The sequence below is a fragment of the Gigantopelta aegis genome, chromosome 15, assembly GCF_016097555.1.
Source record: "Gigantopelta aegis isolate Gae_Host chromosome 15, Gae_host_genome, whole genome shotgun sequence".
In the NCBI taxonomy this organism is placed as follows: domain Eukaryota; kingdom Metazoa; phylum Mollusca; class Gastropoda; order Neomphalida; family Peltospiridae; genus Gigantopelta; species Gigantopelta aegis.
Genome location: NC_054713.1, coordinates 12467325 through 12491902, shown reverse-complemented (window position 1 = coordinate 12491902; position 24578 = coordinate 12467325). Strand labels below are relative to the sequence as shown.

The 24578-nt window shown below is 39.4% G+C and overlaps 1 protein-coding gene across 4 annotated transcripts in view; it reads right to left on the bottom strand.

The window, feature by feature from the left end:
- The window catches only part of LOC121390090 (NAD kinase-like), a 68849-nt gene that overhangs the window by 11624 nt on the left and 32647 nt on the right, over positions 1 to 24578 (bottom strand). For all 4 annotated transcript variants that reach the window (XM_041521807.1, XM_041521808.1, XM_041521810.1 and 1 more), the window contains 4 exons: positions 6329 to 6458; positions 4353 to 4458; positions 2764 to 2849; positions 222 to 324 (listed from right to left, as the gene is read on the bottom strand). In XM_041521807.1, the coding sequence (XP_041377741.1) occupies positions 222 to 324; positions 2764 to 2849; positions 4353 to 4458; positions 6329 to 6458 (425 nt within the window). The remainder of the gene's footprint in view (positions 1 to 221; positions 325 to 2763; positions 2850 to 4352; positions 4459 to 6328; positions 6459 to 24578) is intronic.

The following is a 24578-nucleotide window of genomic DNA, read 5'->3' as shown; positions in this document are numbered from 1 at the left end:
TTTGTTTTGTTTAACGACACCACTAGAGCACACAGATTTATTAATCATAGACTATTGAATGCCTAATCCATTTGTTCTTTAAAAAAGCAATACAATATGTTTCAATCAATTAGATGTCAAACATTTCCAGGTCATTTTGACATAGGCCTATAGTCTTTAGAGAGGAAACCCGCTACATTACATGGGCAACAGTAACTCGAAAATACAAAATACAAACATACCTTCTAAAACTGTAGAGATCTGTTCCCTGAATTCGTGGATTTGGAATGGTGTCAGAAAACCAAGTGATCCCATGTTAAACGCCATCACAGGTGGGACGCTTGTCTACAGAAATATAGAACAGTAAAGACAATGAAATGGATTTGGAATGGTGTCAGAAAACCAAGTGATCCCATGTTAAACGCCATCACAGGTGGGACGCTTGTCTACAGAAATATAGAACAGTAAAGACAATGAAATGGATTTGGAATGGTGTCAGAAAACCAAGTGATCCCATGTTAAACGCCATCACAGGTGGGACGCATGTCTACAGAAATATAGAACAGTAAAGACAAAGAAATGGATTTGGAATGGTGTCAGAAAACCAAGTGATCCCATGTTAAACGCCATCACAGGTGGGACGCTTGTCTACAGAAATATAGAACAGTAAAGACAATGAAATGGATTTGGAATGGTGTCAGAAAACCAAGTGATCCCATGTTAAACGCCATCACAGGTGGGACGCTTGTCTACAGAAATATAGAACAGTAAAGACAATGAAAGTTAAAGTTTGTTTTCTTTAATGACACCAAGAGCACATTCATTTTATTAATCATCGGCTAATGGATGTAAAATTCTGGGTAATTTTTGACATACAGTATAGTCTTAGAGAGGAAACCCACTACATTTTTTTCATTAAGGAAAGGGAACTCTATTAACATGCCCATATCCAATAAAGGTTCAGGCAAGCTCATCCCGGACCCAGCCTCTGACCTCGCCAGTGACTAAATCTGGGATGGGAGAGGTAAGTTTGAGGTAGGCAGAATGTGGAATAAAAACTTCAGTAGTTAGGTCAAAGACCGAAATTAACCAAAAATGGAGAACTGATAATTCTACTGATGTCTTGAACAAAAAGTTAAATCCAAAAATAAACTTTGAGTGCCCGGCCGAAAACGTTCATGGTGATTTGAGCAATTTTGACTGACACCAAAAATAAAGTGCGTCAGACAATGTTTTCATTAGTAGCAAGGGATCTTTTATATACACCATCCAACAGACAGGATAGCACATACATGTACCACAGTCTTTGGTATACCATTCATGGTGCACTGGCAGAGCAAGAAATAGCCCAATGGGTCCACCGATGGGGATTGATCCTAAACCGACCATGCATCAGGTAAGTGCTTTACCACTGGGTTATGTCCCACCCTTAAAGACAATGAAGCAGAGTTTAACCAGCTTCGGTGGTGTTGTGGTTAACACTGATAGATACTGGGTTCGTAGCCCAGTACCAGCTCCCACCCAGAGCGAGTTTTAAAGACTCGGTGGGTAGGTGTAAGACCACTACACCCTCTTCTCTCTCACTAACCACTAACAACTAACCCACTGTCGTGGACAGACAGCCCAGAGAGTTGAGGTGGGTGCCCAGGACAGTGTGCTTCAACCTTAATTGGATATAAGCTCACGGCCGGTTAGGATAGAGCTTTAATCCCCTATGATATTCAACATTTAAGTTTTGTTTGTTCTGCTGTTACCTGGACTAAAACAAGACCCACACAACAGTGTCCCGTCTAATGGTTACAAACTGAAGACAGTGATCCCTATAAAGTGATATTCAACATTTTAATTTTGTTTGTATACAGCCGTTATCTGGAATAAAGAAGACACAGCAGTGTCCCGTCTAATGGTTACAAACTGAAGACAGTGACCCCTATAAAGTGATATTCAACATTTCAGTTTTGTTTGTATACAGCCGTTACCTGGACTAAAACAAGACCCACACAACAGTGTCCCGTCTAATGGTTACAAACTGAAGACAGTGACCCCTATAAAGTGATATTCAACATTTCAGTTTTGTTTGTGTACAGCTGTTACCTGGACTAAAACAAGACCCATACAACAGTGTCCCGTCTAATGGTTACAAACTGAAGACAGTGACCCCTATAAAGTGATATTCAACATTTCAGTTTTGTTTGTATACAGCCGTTACCTGGACTAAAACAAGACCCACACAACAGTGTCCCGTCTAATGGTTACAAACTGAAGACAGTGACCCCTATAAAGTGATATTCAACATTTCAGTTTTGTTTGTGTACAGCTGTTACCTGGACTAAAACAAGACCCATACAACAGTGTCCCGTCTAATGGTTACAAACTGAAGACAGTGATCCCGATAAAGTGATATTCAACATTTCAGTTTTGTTTGTATACAGCCGTTACCTGGACTAAAACAAGACCCATACAACAGTGTCCCGTCTAATGGTTACAAACTGAAGACAGTGACCCCTATAAAGTGATATTCAACATTTCAGTTTTGTTTGTGTACAGCCGTTACCTGGACTAAAACAAGACCCATACAACAGTGTCCCGTCTAATGGTTACAAACTGAAGACAGTGATCCCGATAAAGTGATATTCAACATTTCAGTTTTGTTTGTGTACAGCCGTTACCTGGACTAAAACAAGACCCATACAACAGTGTCCCGTCTAATGGTTACAAACTGAAGACAGTGATCCCGATAAAGTGATATTCAACATTTCAGTTTTGTTTGTATACAGCCGTTACCTGGAATAAAGAAGACACATACAACAGTGTCCCGTCTCCTCCGAGGCAGAGAATAAAGTCAATCTTGTCTGTCAGTTTGTCTTCATCTAGAGAAGAAACCAGAAAGAAAAAAACATCAAAATCAATCGAGCAATATATTCATCTTCATCTCACATTTACAGAATGCTGTATAGTGTACTACACCAGGGAATACTATACAGGGCTAGAACTTAACGACAGCAATTGCCATCATTGAGATATAAATTGCTGTGGATCGAGAGCATCAATGACGGCACTTTTGTACCGCTGGATAAAAGTTACTCCTGTCAGTAAAAAAAATCTCTGTGACAACAAAATTAATATATCTGGTCCACATTATCTACCAGTATTTAACATTTGAAATATGTTAACTGTATATCTTTGCCTATAAGTCAAATCTTTTTTCACCAAAAAATTATGCAAAAGTCACCTTTTACAAAATTGCTAGCAAGGCAGGCTCAAAATTGCTGTTGGTGAGCCGTTTCATCCCTGGCAAGTTAAAAAAAAAAATGCTGTGGGTCATAAATTCTTAAGTTCAAGCCCTGCTATATATACATGTAAGTGGCCAGTACAAGGTTTGAAACTGACAGGAGGCAGGCAACAATTGTAATGCCTCTCCAAATGCACAATAAGCTTTCTTATAATCAGGTTCACAAGCACTTTCTGCTAGTTTTTTTGTTTTGTTTTGTTTTTCTTACAGTGTTCCAACAATTCTTATTGTGAGGAGTGATCCAACGTTTTCGTTCCAGCCAGTGCACCACAACTGGTATATCAAAGGCTGTGGTATGTGCTATCCTGTCTGTGTGATGGTGTATATAAAAGATCCTTTGCTGCTAATCGGAAAGAGTAGCCCATGAAGTGGCGACAGCGGGTTTCCTCTCTCAATATCTGTGTGGTCCATAACCATATGTTCAATGCCATATAACCGTAAAATAAAATGTGTTGAGTGCGTCGTTAAATATAATATGTCTTTCTTTTGATCCAGCGTGATCCAATTTAAACAGGTTTCATTCATTTGTATATGTTTATGATGACCTAACAAAAATGTGTTTGTCTCTGTATTAATTTTTTTTATTTTTTTATTTTTTTGTTTGTTTGTTTGTTTTTGTTGCTTTTAAACAAATAATAATTACAGCTGAGTAGACAGTGTGTGCAAAACATATACGCAATGACATGACATATGTTCAACATGTTGGTCAACCACCATGATTGTCTTTAGATTTAATTTCCAGTTCTTATACATTTGTTTATCCTACTAATTGAAATTATTTGTTTGTAAATTTGTTTTCTGAATATGTCGTTCAAGGTATATTGTTTACATTTTACAAGAAAAGAAAACGAAACAAAATTATTTTTTTTCATCAAGAAGCAACTCCGATGGTGACCCTTTAATCTACAGAATACCTTCTTTGAATGTTTGTAGCCTGTTAACTATTTTCTGAAACTCATCATCCATGTCGTTCAAGGTATAATGTTTACATTTTACAAGAAAAGAAAACAATTTTTTTTATTTTTTTTTATTTTTTTATCAAGAAGCAACTCTGATGGTGACCCTTTAATCTACCGCATACCTTCTTTGAAAGTTTGTAGCTTGTTAACTATTTTCTGAAACTCCTCATCCATGCACACCTGGTCTTCTATCATTTTTGACTCTACAAACACTATCATGTTCCTCTCCTGAAAACACAGAAATAAAAACTCAGCCAATAGACCAGAATGAAAAATGTATTGGCTATCATGGTAAATAATAATAATAATAATAATAATAATACGATTATAATAATAATAATAATACGATTATAATAATAACAAGCATTCTACTAAAGCAACACATTTCCCCTACCGGGCCCAACAGATTTTCCTATCTTCTAAATTCAAAGTCCATAACTGTGAAAAATGGGTAAATTGCCATGAAAGATGAACTTGATCTGTAACAGTACATGATAAAGACATATAAAACATTTCAGCTCAATAACTTGAGGCACTGCAATTTTTTTTTCGGAAAACAAATTTTGATATCTCCGCAGTTTAAGGGACATAACTCTGTCAAAAATGGGTAAATTGTCATGAAAGATAAACTCAATCTGTAACAGTACTTGATAAAGCTATATAACACATTTCAGCTCAATAACTTGAGGCACTGCAAAATAATGTTCGGAAAACAAATTTTGATATCTCTTTAGTTCAAGGGCCATAACTGTCAAAAATGTGTAAATATTTGCCAAGAAAATCAAACTTGATCTGTAACAGTACATGGTAAAGCTACATGTAAACACAAAATATCGGCCCAATATCTCAAAGCATTGTTAAAAACACATCTGGAAAACTGTACGTGGGACAGACAGCAAGATGGAGAGACAGATAGACAGACAGACAGCAGGATGGAGAGCCAGACAGCAGGATGGAGAGACAGACAGACAGGATGGAGAGACAGATAGACAGACAGACAGCAGGATGGAGAGCCAGATAGACAGACAGCAGGATGGAGAGCCAGACAGACAGGCAGCAGGATGGAGAGACAGACAGACAGGATGGAGAGAGACAAACAGACAGGATGGAGAAACAGATAGACAGACAGACAGCAGGATGGAGAGACAGACAGACAGACAGACAGACAGCAGGATGGAGAGACAAGACAGACAGACAGACAGGATGGAGAGACAGACAGACAGACAGGATGGAGAGACAGATAAACAGACAGACAGCAGGATGGATAGACAGACAGACAGCAGGATGGAGAGACAAATAGACAGACAGCAGGATGGAGAGACAAATAGACAAACAGACAGGATGGAGAGACAGATAGACAGACAGACAGCATGATGGAGAGACAGATAGACAGACAGCAGGATGGAGAGACAAATAGACAGATATACAGCAGGATGGAGAGACAGATAGACAGACAGACAGCAGGATGGAGAGACAAATAGACAGACAGACAGCAGGATGGAGAGACAGATAGACAGCAGGATGGAGAGACAAACAGACAGACAGACAGGATGGAGAGAGATAGACAGAAAGACAAAGAGACAGATAGACAGCAGGATGGAGAGACAGATAGACAGACAGACAGCAGGATGGAGAGACAAACAGACAGACAGACAGACAGGATGGAGAGACAGATAGACAGACAGACAGCAGGATGGAGAGACAGATAGACAGCAGGATGGAGAGACAAATAGACAGACATACAGCAGGATGGAGAGACAGATAGACAGACAGCAGGATGGAGAGACAAATAGACAGACAGACAGCAGGATGGAGAGACAGATAGACAGCAGGATGGAGAGACAAATAGACAGACAGACAGGATGGAGAGACAGATAGACAGACAGAGCAGGATGGAGAGACAGACAGACAGGATGGAGAGAGACAGACAGACAGGATGGAGAGACAGATAGACAGATAGACAGCAGGATGAAGAGACAAACAGACAGACAGACAGGATGGAGAGACAGATAGATAGACAGACAGGATGGAGATGAGACATATAGTCCCCTCCAGTTGGTCTAGTAGTGAACTAATACTAATAGAAACCACAACTCACCTCTATTAACCAGAAAAGCAGGTTTCTGAAGGGAATGAGGACGGAATCATCGTGGATCTTACGAACCACAAGAACCGACTGTGGAGGTTTGTGCCAGTGTAACCTCTGACTGGTCGGGTCGGGAATGTTTCTGAAAAATACAACAATCAGTTGGTCATTACTAAATTACTTTAAATGATAACTGGGGCAGGATATGTAGTCAGTGGTAAAATGCTTGCTTGATGTGTGGTCGGTCTAGGATCGATTCCCCGTTGGTGGGCCCATTGGGCTATTTCTCATTCAAGCGCAATGCACCACGACTGGTATACCAAAGGCTGTGGTATGTGCTATCCTGTCTGTGGGATGGTGCATATAAAATATGCCTTGCTACTAATGGAATCTACAATCCTCTTTGGGGGACCCATTGGCTATTTCTTGTTCCATGCAGTGCACCATGACTGGTATACCAAAGGCTGTGGTATGTGCTATCCTGTCTGTGGGATGCGCATAAAAAAGATTCTCTGCTGCTAATGAAACAAATGTTGCAGGTTTCTTCTCTAATCCTAAATGTCAAAATGACTAAATGTTTGAATCCAATAGCCAATGATTAATAAAGCAATATGCTCTAGTGGTGTCATTAAACAAAACAAACTCTAAACTCTTGAACGCTAATCATACATCTGACGCGATATAACCATACTGGGGTTTCTCCTACTTAATTCAACCCATTATGTGAAATGAAGCCCTTGGGCTTAAAACCAAGCAATTTTACTGTGAGCTTTGCTAAAACACCTCAAGTATATACAGTAAAGTACTCTTACAAGAAACCGGAAGGGACCATGATAGTCGGTTCATTACAGCTGTAGTTCGTTGTACACATTTGCATAAGTTGGTTATTAATGTATAGGGAGATAAAAAAGGACTTTAAGATCAGTTCATTCTATATGCAGTAGTTGGTTCTAAGCATGTTTGTTATAAGTGTAATTTACTGCATATAAAAATAAATTCCTGACAAATACAAAATCAATGTATGTACTTACAAACAGTCCATTCCATACTACGTATTATATTATGCATGTACATGTACATGTAAAAACGTATTGTACACTTACTTGAATGCTTTCCTAAAGTACCTACCCCATATTGGTCAGTGTTATTAACTCGGAGAAAAGCAAGTGATTTTTATTGTCCGGGATCTTTTGTTGACCAGATTTGTCCCCCAATTGATCACTACTTTATAGATTACCATGCCGGTCCTACACGCTCTGTAAAATATGGCCTGTTCGTCTGAATGTGCAAGCATGAATGGACCTGCGTACATACATATAATTAGAACCACAACTGTGTATATTTGTACATGCATGAAATGTAAAAGGAATGTTCGTTTATAATAGAATTCCAATACATTATTTAATCAGTGTTAAAACTAGGATCAATCCCCATCGTTCAGTTCTGTTCCGTTCAGGGGTGTTTAAGGTGCACATTCAGAGCAAGCTGTTATTATGCACGCCTGTCATGGGCACAAGTTCTGACTATGGCCAGCTCTTCTGTCCAACAAAATTAAAGTTTGTTTTGTTTAATGACACCACTGGAGCACATTGATTAATTTATCATCAGCTATTGTATGTCAAACATTTGGCATTTTTGATACGTAGTCATAAAAAAAAACACGTTACATTTTTTTCCTAATGCAGGAAGGGATCTTTTATACGCACTTTCCCACAGACAGGAAAGCACATACCACTGCCACTGACCAGTTGTGGTGCACTGGTTGGAATAAAAAAAAACCCCAATCAGTTAAATGGATCAAGCGAGGTGGTTCGATCCTGTGACATAAGCAACTCAACAGAGCATTCAACTGACTGAACTAAATCCTGTTCCACTCCCCACCCCACTTCTGTTCAATCAATTTTTTGTTTTTCTTGTTCCAACCAGTGCACCACAACTGGTCAAAGGCTGTGGTATGTGCTTTCCTGCCTGTGGGAAAGTGCATATAAAAGATCCCTTGGGGCATTAGGAAAAATGTAGCGGGTTTCCTCTGATGACTACGAGTCATAAATACCAAATATTTGACGTCCAATTTAATAGCCGATGATTAAAGGCGACCGGACACCAAACCACATATACGGCGTAATGAATTTGTTTGCCGTCATAAACCACAACACGCAACTACCGCGCTCCCCTTATTGACAAAGTTAAGCGTGCCAGTCTTGGTTGGTTTTTTTTTTTGCTGATCTCCCGATGTTTGCCGGAAACTGTCGACAATTGATGAGCTAGACCCGTGACATCATCGATGAGAGGAAAACGGAAGAAACTATCAAGCAGCATGGACGAACTTAGCGATTCGAATGACAAAGAATTGTGTCCAGCTGGTGCTAATGGCATCAAACCGTATCAGTTTGAACCACTTATCAGAGACTTTGTCCCTAATCCTGGAAATGTTGTCTTAGACGAAAATATTGATGAATCAACTGCTGACGAAGACGAGGAAGCCACGCGGTCATAGACTAGCATACAAGCATTTTTTAAAACATAATTTTTTATGACTTTTTTAATGTAAACTGAAGTAAATGGACCTAATTAGAAGAAAAGCACACAAAATGTAATAATATTTTATCATAAATCTTGTTCAGCATCTAGATGTAAATATGACACGTCAGTGGATATTCCATAGGCCGATTTCGCAAATTTGCAAAAAGCGTCCCCTCACCAAAGCAAGTATAATAATTTAACAAAAAACTAAAATTAGCACAATTTTCCTTGTTCTCTTAACTAGTTATCCTCCAAGTTTGAATGTGTTTGGTTAAACCGTGTATTTTTGATTATTAAGAAAATGTACAGCCGGGTACAGAAACACAGAAATGTTGGAAAATATTATACTGTTGCCACATACTGACAATCAATTTACAACTAATATGTCTTATCGACAATATTATTATGTAATCTTTGCATTTATTAATATAAAATACAACAGGCCCGTAGGAACTCGGGAGTGGCGGGCCTAGGGGCTTGTTCTCCATCACACACTCTAGGATGAAAATGTATGTTTTAAATTTTCACTACTCTACATAAATAAAGATGATACAAAGATAAAAATCTAGTTTGTATCCTTCACGAGAGACTGTATTCCCCCTCACCACACACACACACACTTCAAATATCGTTCCTACAGGCCTGTACAGATGTAGATAATATGTAGAGGGTGAGGTTAGGAGCCAGTTCCTTTTATCTTTAGGATTTTGTAATCATGATTTCAAACCAACTGTTTCAGGTAGTTTGCTCCACATACTGACATAAAACACATTTGTTATATATTGGAATAAAAAAAAAAAAAATTACAATATATCCAGTGTTATTTTCTTTAATCATTCATGGAGGAAGAATGAAGTCCTGGTGAAAATATATTACAGGTAAAACAAAATAATATATGATGCTTATTCCATGTGGTAACTATTGTTAATTTTGCTTTAAATTGCTAGATGCCAAAAGTGATTAATTATATTATTGTATGGTAACTGTTGAAAATTAGATGACCAATTGTTTCAACCTCTGCCAAAGGTACCAGGTTTTTTGCCAGAAAATAATTTGAGGGTACATAATAAAACAGCCCCCCCACCCCCCACCCCCCAACTTGTGAGCTTATTTTTATCACATTAATTTTTGCCATTGTAACCAAAATCTGATGTAGAGTTTATACCCAGTCCGTCAGTGCCCCCCCCCCCCCACCTCCCCAAAGTCGTTCCTATGGGCCTGTAAAAACTATATATACTCTTCAAAAGAAGAAACGCAAAACCACATTGTCGTAACATTTGGAGAATTGATTTAATTATTGAATGGTGAGTCCGATAATTACCAAATGTTGCAGGATTGTTCACAATTCACTCTAGTCCATTGTGAGTAAGTGATAGGACACACCACCAAGGTCAAGGTCATCTGGAGTCAATACCGGGTGTGGCCTCCGCGTGTGTTGACAACTGCCTGGCACCGCCTGCCCATTGAAGCAACCAGAGTACGGATGACGTCCCGGGGGATGGTGGCCCACTCGGCCTGCAAGGCTGCTGCCAGCTCGGGCAGGGTCTGGGACTGTGGTTGTCGCTGTCGGAGGCGTCGGTCCAACTCGTCCCATAGATGCTCAATTGGGTTCAAATCCGGTGATATCGATGGCCAAGGAAGGACATTAATGTTGTTGTTCTGTAGGAAAGCCGTTGTGAGACGTGCTGTGTGAGGCCTGGCGTTGTCATGTTGGAACACTGCGTTGGCGTTAGCCATAACTGGAACGATGTGTGGCCGGAGGATCTGGTCAATGTAGCCCTGTGCATTCAAGTTGCCCTGCACGTGGACCAGGTCAGTTCTGCCAGTGTGTGAGATGGCTGCCCACACCATAACACTACCCCCGCCGAATCTGTCCACTTCCTGTACGCAGTTTGCCGCATAACGTTCACGACGCCTATACACGCGACATCTTCCATCATGACGTCGGAGCAGAAATCGGGACTCGTCACTGAACCACACCTGTCTCCATCGCAGTTGAGGCCATTGTCGATGAATCTGGCACCACTGCAGTCGGAGTCGACGGTGTTGTGGTGTTAAGATGACACCTCGAACTGGACGTCTGGCACGAATTCCTACCTCACGAAGGCGGTTCCGTACGGTCTGGTCGGATATCCTGCGCAAACCTGGTATTGCTGCGGCCGTGGAGGTGGCAGTAGTCAATCGTTCCCGAAGGTGGCGTACCCAGATGTAGCGGTCCTGCCCGGGGGTAGTGACCCGTGGTCGACCGGATCTAGGGAGGTCACGTGTTGATCCATGTTGCTGGTAATGGTCCCACAGTCTGGAGATGGTGCTTTGGGACACATGGAATGCCCTGGCAACGGCCGTTCTGGATTCGCCTGCGTCTAGTCGGCCGATGGCATTGTTTCTCTGCGGTTCACTGAGACGTGGCATGTCCTGGATTGTCAACTGTCGGCCAGATACAGAGGCCAGGCAAGTGAACACCCTGCACTTTTATACTGTCGGTGTTCATGTTGCACGTGCAGACAACGCACGTGCAGTGGTGACATGGTTTGCACGTGGCTGCGTTTTTGCGAATATTCACATTTTGGAACTTTATTGTACAGTAGCTGCGTTTTATCGAATGTAACCGTGGGAATGTGTTTGGGACATGCAATGACCTTATATTCACAAAGCATGAACCGGTAGGAAACATAAAATCGGAGTTATAACCCATTTGTACCCTTTTGCGTTTCTTTTTTTGAAGAGTATATATTCAAAGGAGTATATTGGGTAGTTATAGGTTTGAAATGTTTTTTTATTGGACATTTTATTATATGCACTTTTACAAATTTTAAACAGCAATTATGTTACTATAATCTATCGAAAAAAGAAAACATTATATATATATATACATTAATTTCTGAGATTTTTTAGTACATACATGTAAGTTTACCCTCCGCACCCTCTGGTAGAAACCCAGGGTAGGTAAACAATCATTTGGTGTAGAGTATTTTTAATATGACATAAAGAAAGCATTGAAAAGTACAATTTTATTATGCTTTAATAATCAACATTAGCTTTAAAACTAATTAACCATCATTCCTTCTGGCCAGAGTACATATGTTGTTCCTGCCAAAGTGTTAGCATTTTAATTTTAATGACAATATACTGAACTGACGATAAACATTGTTAACTAACGTAATAATTCATGTTTTGAAGCTGTTTTGTTACGAGGTTAACAGACCAACGAGATCAAGAGACTTAGGTATGGAGTCATTATGGGCTGTCGGTGAAAATTAATTTGGTAATTATAGGTAAATAAATGTGAAGTTTAAATATTCGTATGTGAACAAATTGCAATAACTTTATTTAATGTATATCGTAAGTACATACTTGTTTTAATTTTCACATAGTAAATGTACCATAACCTGCTGTATTTAGTTGGTGTTTGACGACAATAATGCGTCCATGTTTTAAAACAACTTTCGGGTTTTTTTAAAATCGAAACCATGATTTTGGCCGTTTCTTGGGATACATTGCTGTTACTGTTGCAGTTAACCATCATATAATTATGTCGACAGTATATAATAACACTAATTATCTTGTAAATTAAATTTCCGATAAACCTGGAGACAAAAAAGAAAAGAAAAGAAAAAAAGACGACTAAAAGGCACAACCAAAGAATCAACACGTGTACCGGTATTGCTTGATAACTCTCACCGATGACGTATTGCCTCGCTTTCGTTCAGATCTATGCATAATCCCACCCACTTCTGTTTTTACCCCAAACCTACATTATTGTAAGATGCGCAGCTGACTGGTGACTCGCAGCGAGCCGTGCGTTCGAGTAATGCGGTCTTTGACGCTGACTTAATCCATTACACACTACATGTCTTTTGGTGTCCGGTCTCCTTTAATGAATCAATGTGCTCTAGTGGTGTCATTAAACAAAACAAACAAACACAAAATATTAGGCTATTTCTCGTTCCGCGCCGTGCTACACAACACAGAAAGGCAGGAGTTGGGCGTGGTTCAGGAGTTGGACGTGGTTCAGTGTTGGGGTGGGATGTAGCTCAGTGGTAGAGCGGTCGCTTGATGTGCAATCGATCTAGGATCGATTCCCGTCAGTGGGCCCATTGGGCTAATTCTTGTTCCAGCCAGTGCTCCACAACTGGTGTAACAAAGGCCATGGTATGTACTATCCTGTTTGTGGGTGGGTGCATATAAAAAGAGTAGCCCATGAAGTGGCAACAGCGGGTACCCTCTCTCGATATCTGTGTGTGGTCCTTAAAGGGACAGACCTTAGTTTCAGCCCATGAAAATGCACACTAAGTTTAGTTAATCTACAAAGCTGTCACACATTTGGATAAAGTTACAGTTATGTCTCTATAGGTAATACTAAACCAAATAATTTCCAGCTGGGTCAAAGTTCGAGGTGCACCCAACTTTTGATAGAGAAGTAAACACCACAAGTCCTGTGATTGGTTATAAATGTGAGTGTGTTGGTTGTAAAAAATAATAGTTTCATCTGGGTAAAACAAATATGCAATTTTATTTCATCTAGTACCAATGTGTCAAGTAGCCTTGTGCTTGAAACATGTATGGGGTACCTGTAAAAAAAGTACTCGAATTTTGTGCGGAACTAGGGTAGTCATAGACGCTACCCATTATCTCAGAAACGAGCAGCTTGACCCCCAATTTTTTCTGATTCACTTTAAATGTGAGGGCTGGTAATATTTATATCCGTGGCGTTTATGTTGATTGTTATGCTGCAGGTAGGAGTTTTAGCCACATATGTTACTATTGTCGTCTATGGGATTTGATTTGGTAGTACCGGCCTCGGTGGCGTCATGGCAGGCCATCGGTCTACAGGCTGGTAGGTACTGGGTTCGGATCCCAGTCGAGGCATGGGATTTTTAATCCAGATACCGACTCCAAACCCTGAGTGAGTGCTCCGCAAGGCTCATTGGGTAGGTGTAAACCACTTGCACCGACCAGTGATCCATAACTGGTTCAACAAAGGCCATGGTTTGTGCTATCCTGCCTGTGGGAAGCGCAAATAAAAGATCCCTTGCTGCCAATCGGAAGAGTAGCCCATGTAGTGGCGACAGCGGGTTTCCTCTCAAAATATGTGTGGTCCTTAACCATATGTCTGACGCCATATAACCATAAATAAAATGTGTTGAGTGCGTCGTTAAATAAAACACTTCTTTCTTTGATTTGGTAGTATACACCCTATAGCCATATGTCTGATGCCATATAACTGTAAATATATTGTGTTAAATAAAACATTTCTTTCCTTCCTTGGTTCAGTGTTAAAGCGCTCGCCTGACACCTGATGTACATGTACATGTATGACTGGTCTAGGATTGATTCCTGCTGGTGAATGAATGAATGAATGTTTAACCACACCCCAGCACAAAAATACACATCAGCTATTGGATGTCACAAGTGTGTATTATGCGGTGGCAGTGCGTTTCCTCTTTCATTATCAGTGTGGTCCTTAACAATGTGTCCTACACCATATATTGGTAATTAATTAAATAAGAATTGCTATACAATTTTATACTAAATTTGTGATTGTTATACATCGATAAATTCACAACAAAATGACGAACAATTCTTACAATTACAACAGCACAACTTGTTTAGTTAAAACTAGACATAATTTATAAATCAGTTTCTAACATTCGTCCCATTACCTGCTTTACGTACCGGTAATGACGTCCCATTTGACATAATGACATCATTTTCTGAGGAGTTTAGTTAATCCTCCACTATGCTACACAATTTTATGCAGTTTGTGACAGCTGTACATCGATAAATTTATTTTGCAATGACAAGCAGTTCATATATAATTACAAACATAGGAGCATGTGCAGAGGATGGGTTTCGGTAGTCGAACCCTCCCCTTGATCTTTTTTTTAAATACTTTTTCCGGGGAAGCATGTCTTAACCCTTTATAAACTTTGCTAGCCATAGTTTAGCTCTCACCCTCTTCTAAAATGTATGCACAAGTGACTGAACACACCATATTCAGTTAAAATACACATAAATCAGCTTCTAATGTCCTTTCCATGACCTATTTTCCGTAACGACGTCCCAGCTGGCGTAATGACATAATTTTCTGAGGTTTATCGAAGGCTAACATTCAGTTTTTTGTCAACGTTGTCCATTTTCATTTCAACTTATTTTCGTGCTTATGTCTGGAGCACACATCTCAGCTATCTGTTCAGGACAGTGGATTAGCTGTTAGTTGGTTAGTGGTAAGTGAGAAAGAAGAGGGTGTAGTGGCCTTACAACTACCCATTGAGCCCTTAAGAACTTGCTCTGGGTTGGAGCCGGTACCGGGTTGCGAACCCTGTACCTACCAGCCTGTAGTCTGATGGCTTAACCACAATGCCACCAAGGCCGGTACGTCGTCCAATCAGAATAGAGTAAATTAAATTGTATAAACTTGGAACGTTTGTAATTATTATAATATGTTTACTGCGTTGTTAAATAAAACATGTATTCCTTCCTTCCATTGCAAAAACAACCTAACACTTTATATGGAATAATGACAACTAGTGCAGAATATTAGAGAGGAATCTTGTTGTCGTAAAACAAGTGTGTAATAATAAAAGGAATGCTGAATGGACAAATCCAGTGCGTTATTTAATTAGTGTAAAAAAAGAAAAAGAATGAAAAACATTTTAAAAAGGGAGAAAAAAAGAAGAAAAAAAGAAAGAAGAAAGAAAGAAAAAAGAAAACAATTAAAATAAAATATAAAATAAAAGATGGACAATGTGGCACAATTTATTTAATCGGAATCAAAAGTGGTTGTGGCTACCACTGGACACTCCGCATTGGTCAGACTGAAAGAAATGTTTTATTTAATGACACTTTATTTACGGTCATATGGCATTAGACATATGGTTAAGGACCACACTTCATTCCAGACTACTCTTTTCGATCAGCAGCATGGGATCTTTTATATGCACCATCCCACAGACAGGGTAGTACATATCATGGCCTTTTTATACCAGTCGTGGTGCACTGGCTGGAATGAGAAATAGCCCAATGGGCCCACCGACGGGGATTGATCTCACACCAATCGCGCATCGAGCGAGCGCTGAACCACTGGGCTGCGTCCCGCTCCCTGGTCAGACTGAACCTACTGTATAATAAATTATGAATACATGTCTTTCCAATTTGTGCATCCCTGCTGTAGTGTATTTTGTCCAGTCTATGCGAAAGATTTCTTGCTTCTGTGTCATTAGTGACCTACTGTGAAATCACTTTTGTTCATGGAGGTCTAATTTTGATGTAATATTCCTTACCTCTCTGAATTAGTTAAAGACTTATAAGCCCTCAATGCAAAAGCTAATGGTCGGCAGACCCGTTGGGCTATTTCTTGTTCCAGCCAGTGCTAAAGCTTGTGACAACTGAAAATTATTTCACTCGGGACATAAATTTGATAATAACTGGAAACTCGTTTATTATCCTCTATGTAATATGCACTTAGACGTCATTTAATCCTGACTCAATTTAATGGTATGCAGTGCATGTAAAATAAGGTCTGGTCACTCAGTTGGACATCCATAGAAATAGATTGACATAGAGGTGGCCTACCGGTAATCATTTTCTGTTTATTTCATTAGTAGCAGACGACAATGTCTTGTGCAGGAGGTGAGTAAAATTCATTGTGAAACTTTGGAGATACAGGGATGTTTGTGTATTTTAAAAAAGTGAGTTACAGAAAATAGTACTTTTAGTTACATGGTGTTGTTAATTGTTTATACTTACAGCAAACTGGTAAATTATAAATGCGGCTTTATTTTTATCAATAAAAAAAATACTTCTGTTAACAAAAACTTGACATGCAAATGCTATTTAGAAATAGTGTTTGAAAACCCATACCTGCGCCATAATACATACCCGGATGATATATTGAATACATGTACCCGAAATCCTTATTTAATTACGATTCCAGGCATTTTACTAACCAGGCTTTAAATTTAGGGATTTAAAAAAAAGATTCCATCAGAATGGTTTTAAAAAACACAAGAGAGAGAGAAAAAAAAAAAGAGAGCAAAAAAAGGAATAAAAACTACCTATCTTGGGATACCATATCACAGTCCTATGCTTCTGACCCAAATTCTGGAATTTGTGGAAGCACAGAATTTTACTAAATGCACAGCCTGCTAAAAAAAAAAAAAAGGCGGGGAAGCCTGGAAGGTATAAAAAGTCCACACAGACTGTACCCGATATTATTTTAAAATATTGAGGCAAAACAGGGTAAATTACTTTAAAAGACTGAGTTGGAGAAGACTACAAAAATAGCGAATTCATACCAGATAATTTGTTTTTCTTCAAAGTAAAGGTAGCCGAGATACTAAAGACAGAATCATACAGTTAATCATGTGACTTGAAATATACAGTGGAAATTTTTTAAGTCATTAAGCAAACATTTTAAATATCTAGCAACTTATTTTTGTGCTTATATCCAATTACGGTTCAAACATGCTGTCCTGGGCATACACCTCAGCTATCTGGGCTGTCTATCTAGGACTGTGGGTTAGTGATTAGTTATTAGTGGTTAGTTGTTAGTGGTTAGTGAGAGACAAGTCAGTGTAGTGGTCTTACACCTACCCATTGAGTCGTTAAAACTCGTTCAGGGTGGGAGCTGGTACCGGGCTGCGACTCCTGTACCTACCAGTCTTATGTTTGATGGCTTAACCACGACACCACCGAGGTTGGTATCTAGCATCACAAAAAATTAATTAATATGTATTTTCCGATTCGTGGCTACAAATATACTGGTAGCCATAATTCAATTATAGACCAACATATTGATCATATGGGCTATAACAATTATATAGCTGGTTGAATAAAGTATGTCTGGGACAAATTAAAGGTATATTAATCAATAACTGAAAGATGTATTATATACATGTAAATGTTTATACAGTGAAACCTGTCTAAACCGGACCCTGAACTGTCTGGAATCCTGTCAAAACTGGCCAAGTTTCATGGTCCCGGATTTTCTAAATTCTACAACACTGGACCCTGTCTAAATCCAGGGAACATTTTGTTCAGTATAGCGTCACAGTTCGCTACACAAATTTCAGACATTGCTACACAATTTTAAAACATAAAATAGTAATTGCTACTCAATTTTCAACTGATCACCACATGTCACTAATCATATTTTTAAAAACAAAATGTTCCTTGAAATCGGATAGCTATTAGATCCCCGGTATGATCTGGTTTAGACCCGTTTCACTGTATATAATGTTATTGGATATTAAGTAGGTCAACAAGCATGCGATTTTGCCTTTAAAGGCATATTGTCACAAACCACTGACCTATTAAATGGCCTAAATGTACTTTATTCAACCATCTACGTAACCACCATATTCCATTTGTTAATGATATTTTGTAAAAATAATTGAATTATAGCAATGGTCCATAATTCAGAAACTGATATTGCCAAGACGGTTGAAATGGATTTCACTCCACCATGGTTCAGCTACGGTGATGCGATAGCTAGATTTGGTTTCCAAAAATTAATGTAATTTTCATTTATTAATTTTTTGAGAAATAAATAAGGTCCTCAAATCCTTGACAGTATGCCTTTAAGACGACGTGAATGATAGAAACGGGATTATTAGAGTGATAAATATACAACAAAACATGAGTCAGCCAGCCTCTGACAGGATTTGAACCCGTCCTCAGCTTTAGAATCAAATGAATACTAGGTTTTGAGTAGGGCCGGCCTCCCCTCCCTCCCGACCCTCACCTGGTCACACCAATGTTTAAAATATGACTGGCAGCCCCTTTCCTCTTAACCTCCCATGGGCTTAATGAATATTGTTTAAGAATTATTATTAATATTAGACCAGCCCATCTAAATTTGCGCCGAAAATATATTATATTAATAATTTATATAGGATAGTAATGTTGATAAGTTTCTTTAAGGGCGCAGCCAAACTTTTTTAACCCCAATTTCCCCCTTTTTATACTTTTGGCGTTAATTTTCAAAATTTCCCCTATTTGTTAGGTTATCCCTGTCCCGAGTCAGACTCCCGATCCTATCGGAGGCCGGACTCGGGATAGGCGTGTTCGAAACCTTAGTGGTATATGAACATGTTAAACAAGTTACTAAGCTAAGCTAATACTAGATAACGTATGGAGGGTATTTCATGTTTTTTGTCAAATAGGATTTATATCTCATCGAGTGAAGTTTGCAATCATATCTCACGAGCCACGCTTGCACGGCGAATGTGATATGATTGTAAACTTCACGAGATGAGATATTTTTTATATAACGTTTGGCAATTTATCTTTATTTTTAAAATGCCAGCAGTATTACAGTGAAGATAACACTTTCTACAGTGACGATAACACTTTCTACAGTGACGATAACACATTTTAGAGTGAAATAGTGAAAGTTTCACTCTAAAATGTGTTATCGTCACTGACTGACTGATAACACTTTTATTTCACCGATATTTTAAGATATTTCACCAAATGTTATATTATAAGATTCTATCATATGCGGTCATGTGGGATAGAAAAAGTACACCCGAGGTGGTGAAAAATTCGACCATGGAACGAGGCTTGTCTTTTTCTCTCATCCATTCGGTAAATAAAACATTATTTTACACGAACAGACAAAGATGGCTGAACAATTAACTTTTTTATTTCACCATTTTATCATAAATAAACTGCACTATCGTATTTACCATGTTTGTTTCATGTCTTAAATAATATTTAACACTACAAATTAACAAGATAGCTTTTAAAATGAAGGTTTTAATAACAAAATATTAATTTAAAACTGTCTAATGACCTCACGTCAACACCTCATTAATATGTCATATGTTACCACCGACGTCATGTTAAACGCAAGTGCGTGATATCCCATGTAAGATAGAAATTTCTAACATAGCTTTCTTTCATGGGATAGCACTGTTCCATATACCTGATGATGAGAGAAAATAAAATGATTTATCTTGCCTGAAATGTGATGGGTTGTAGGACTGATTGCCTTCAATCGATTCACAGTTTTCCATGTTCCAACCATCCATTTCTGTTACATCAAAAACCATATGCACATATGTACTAGCTGTCCTGTCTATACATATGGGAAAGTCCACATAAAAGATCCTTTGATGCTTAAATATATACTGAGAAAAATAAATAATGAATGGCAGTAATGTGATATTCAATGTCCGTTAGTCGGTTAACTTGTTGACACTGTGTTTGAGAGTTTTGGTTGCAGTCACCATCTCCTGTTAATGTTGGTGTGATCCTTTATTTCTTTCCATCAGTATATATATATATATTCCCTTAGAATTATAAAAGGCGTATAAGTTTCCTTTAGATCTTTATCACATCAGAGGTTAGGACACTGAAATAGCCAAAGTTTAAAATGTGCCATAATGTAGTTAGCTGTTTCTATAATTTTTATAGTTTTATAGCTTTAACCCATATTCGGTAAAACCTTGTAAGTTGGTGAATATATGGTTCAGTTCATGACATATATACAAAACATTTATTTCCCTTTCATTAATAAGCAATATATCAGTGTTTGTTCACCAGGGCATGGGGACCTCATCTCTCATCACTAAGAAATAATGACACGCTTGAATAGATTACAAAATATCACTATGTAGTGGCCATGAAACACTGGATGAATGTATGTGATCATATTCAATGGCTGATGTGAAAACCGGGCCAAATAAAGTGGCCAAGTAACACTGAATGGAATCAATGGACATATGTGTAGGGTTTCCATGAGTACTCGAGTACTCGATCACGGGCTAACGGCCGAGTCTATCAAGAATTGAGTCCGTTCACAGGACTCGAGTACCTGTACAAGGACGAGCACTCGCATGAATTTTTTTTTTTTTTAATTTCATTTTTTAAAACTTCATTTTACCATATGTGTGCTGCAGGATATATTATAGGTCTACAAGACATGTTGGGGAAACAAAAGTCTAATGTGTGGAATGCAATACAATGGCATCATTTGGCATCCATGTTCAGCGCTGGAATTAAGATGCATAATGCTATTTTACCGTATATCTTCGCCTATAAGTTGAATTTTTTTCACCCAAAAATTATTTTATAACTTGGGGGGTCGACTTATAAGAGGGTAAAAAAAGTTCACCCAAAAATATTACCGTTTTGGGGATTATTTTACAAGTTTTATTGTTGAAGTATGCCCTGTATTTATACTCAAATATGTTAATTTGACACATTTGTTTTTTATAACCTTTTTTTTGTTGACATTAGAACGGTTTTGGTTATGCAAAAAGGCGTGCAATCTCACTCGCATGCCAAGAGAACAGTCCACTTAGTTAAAATAACAGTCATCACTAATAGCAAAAATGTAAACAATACTAACTACCTGTTGCCTGAGTTTATTTTGAAATCTGGTCACTGGCATTAATGGTTGTTCAAACAATGTTTTGTTGGTGATTAACTTCATGAATATTACTGAGCTTTCCCTTAAAACAGCTTAGACTGATATCTGCAGTTCACTAGAGCAATAGGGACATACATAAAAACCAGTGTACTTTCCAGAGTTATCTTCCTTACATGTATTAATATGGCGGAAAAACATGTGATTAACTGATACTTTCAGTTTTATTGTAGTGATCTGTTGTCAGTGTTTATAAATAAAGTTGTTGTCTGTGCACAAAACCATGCTGTACAGTGCCATACGGTAACAGCCAAACAGCTTTCACTATCTTCTAAGGGAATATTTCGTTTTGATGCTATGTTACTTGTTTGCGATGTACAAAACGTTAAAACTGAAGTTTGTAAAATAATTTTCTTTTGTTCAAATATTGTACATTATTGTTCTCATGTGCTGAAAATAAGAAATACTTCAATATTTATAAGTTGTTTTTCATGGGTTGACTTATAAACGGGTCAATAAAAAAATACGTTTTCAGGGCTTGAAATTAGGGACTCGACTTATAGCCGAGATCGACTTACAGGCGAAGATATACGGTAGTTTATTCCTTGGTCTCATTATTACCTACATGTATAGCTAGTGTAAGTGTCGGGTACTCGGGTCCGGGTTGAGTTTGACCCTCGAGTACTCAAGGCCAACATTTTGGACTCATGGAGGCCCTATGTATGTGGTCATTTTCAATGGTCGATGGGAAAACCAGGCCAAGGTTGCCAATCGGAATTAATATGCAGCCCTGTACATTGCGACCGATTTGGAAGGAAGGAAGGAAATGTTTTGTTTTATTTAACGAAACACTCGACACATTTTATTTACGGTTATATGGCTTCAGACATACGGTTAAGGACCAGACAGATATTGAGAGAGAAAACCCGCTGTCGCCACTTCATGGGCTACTCTTTTCGATTAGCAGCAATGGATCTCTTATATGCACCATCCCACATACCATGGCCTTTGACATACCAGTCGTGGTGCACTGGCTGGAATGAGAAAAAGCCCAATGGGTCCACTGACGGGGATCGATCCCAAACTAACCGCGCATCAAGCGAGCGCTTTACGACTGGCCTGGATCAGAGTACAGCAGTACTATCACCAGACCGTGTAAAGACTTGTTTGGCAAACATGTTTGATTTTATTTGACTGGCTTGTCATGCTTGGTGCCTATACACTCAAACAGGGCTTGGATTCTCTTGGCATGACGGATAGAGCAGCTCGGCCAGTTAGCGTTTAAAATGTTTGCTTCCTACCTCCTCCATGTGACTACCAGCTAGTTTAGACCAGTTGTGGTGCACTGGTGGGAACGAGAAATAGCCAAATGCACCAACCGATGGAAATCGATCCCAGACCACCCATGCCTCATGTGAACATCTTACCACTGGGCTACGTCCCGCCCAATTTTATTTAATGATGCATTCAACACTTTTTAAAATTACGGTTATATGGCATCGGACAGAGAGGAAACCTGGTGCCACCACACAATGGGTTACTCTTTCCCATTAGCAGCTAGCAGGGTATGTAACCCTTTCCCATTAGCAGCTAGCAGGGTATCTGCCAGAGGGTATGATTGCTAAAATTACGTACCCTAAAATCTTGGAAATTAATGGATATATAATTATATATATATATATATATATATTTTTTTTTTAGATAGACTGCAGTAACAGAGCTGCTGTTTAATATTTGGCAAAGTAAATGAAATGTAGTGTCCAATTTCAAAACATTTAAAACCCATAATCACCTAATAGTCTGTTTTGTTTTTATTACGTACTCTCAGATTATTTTCAGGCAGAAAGCCTGGCAAGGGATCTTTTATTAGTAGCATGCCACAGACAGAATAGTACATATGATGGCCTATGTTATACCAGTGTGGAACACTGGATGGAATAAGAAATAGCCCAATGGGCTTACCGATGGAATTGTAACTACTGACGGGGATCAATCCCACACTGACCACGCATTGAGGGAGCGCTGTACCACTGGGCTACATCCCGCCCCCATTAGTAGCAAGGGATCTTTTATATGCACCATCCCACAGACAGGATAGCACATACCACGGCCTTTGATATACCAGTGCATCAGACAAGTGCTTTACCACTGGGCTACATCCCGCCCCTTTGATGTGACAGATGCAATTATATATCATGTTGCATTGGTCTGGGACTTATTATTCTTTGTGAGATATGGAGCTGAACACAAAAATGTAATGCAGTACGTCTGAGCTAAATGTAAAATTTGATGCAGACGTCGACTCCATTGGAAAAGTAATACAGTGAAACCCCTCTAAACCAGACCCTCACTAAACCAGAATTCCCCCCTCCCCCCCCCCCCAAAAAAAAAGAACAACAACAAACAACCCCTTTTAACAATCCCTTTTTAAATATCAGTATAGAACCGAACCTGTCAAAACCGGATATATCTTAGAACTTGACCTTTTATTTAGATATAGTCCTGTGGGTATCTGGTTTAGATGAGTTCCATTATATACTAGGCGGCAATAAAAACGCAATCTCGGAAATGATCATGGTTTATTTTATTATGCGAGATCCCACAAAAATTAAACTGATACCACCAGTGAGACCAACCACTGGCCCATCTGACTGGCACTGTCAGCCGCCAACAGTGAATCGCGCATAACGTCTCTGGCGATGTCAACGTCATGGGGGTCAGTATTTCGTGTGACCTCCATGTGCTGCGATGCACGCCTGCAGCCTCCTAGGCATGGACATGCACAGGCGCCTCACCACACGTCGTGGGATGGCTGCCCAGTGATGCTGCAATGCCTGCTGCAGCTCAGCGAAGTTCTGTGGTGGATTCGGTTGGTTTTGAACACGACGTCCCAGCTCGTCCCACATGTGCTCTATTGGGTTCATGTCCGGGGAAACTGCTGGCCAGTCCAACACAGTGACATGGTGGGCACGAAGAAACGCCTGTGTACGCCTGGCAGTGTGCGGCCGAGCATTGTCTTGCTGGAAGACGAGCCTGTTTCCGCCATGCCGTCTCATCAATGGGAGGAGGACCGGCCGCAGGATGTTGGTGACGTAGTGTTGCGCATTAAGGTTTCCCTGTACCACCACGAGTTCGGACCGGAAGTCAGCATTGGAGGCGCCCCAAACCATGACTCCGCCGCCCCCGTAGCGGTCCCTCTCCAGAACACAGGCCTGCGCGATACGTTCTCCACGACGGCGGTAAATGCAAAGACGTCTGTCCGTGACACTCACGTTAAATCTCGATTCATCCGAGAAGATGACATCTCGCCATCTCCTGGCTCGCAAATGCCCACCATTCCTGGCCCATAAGAGTCTTGCTTGA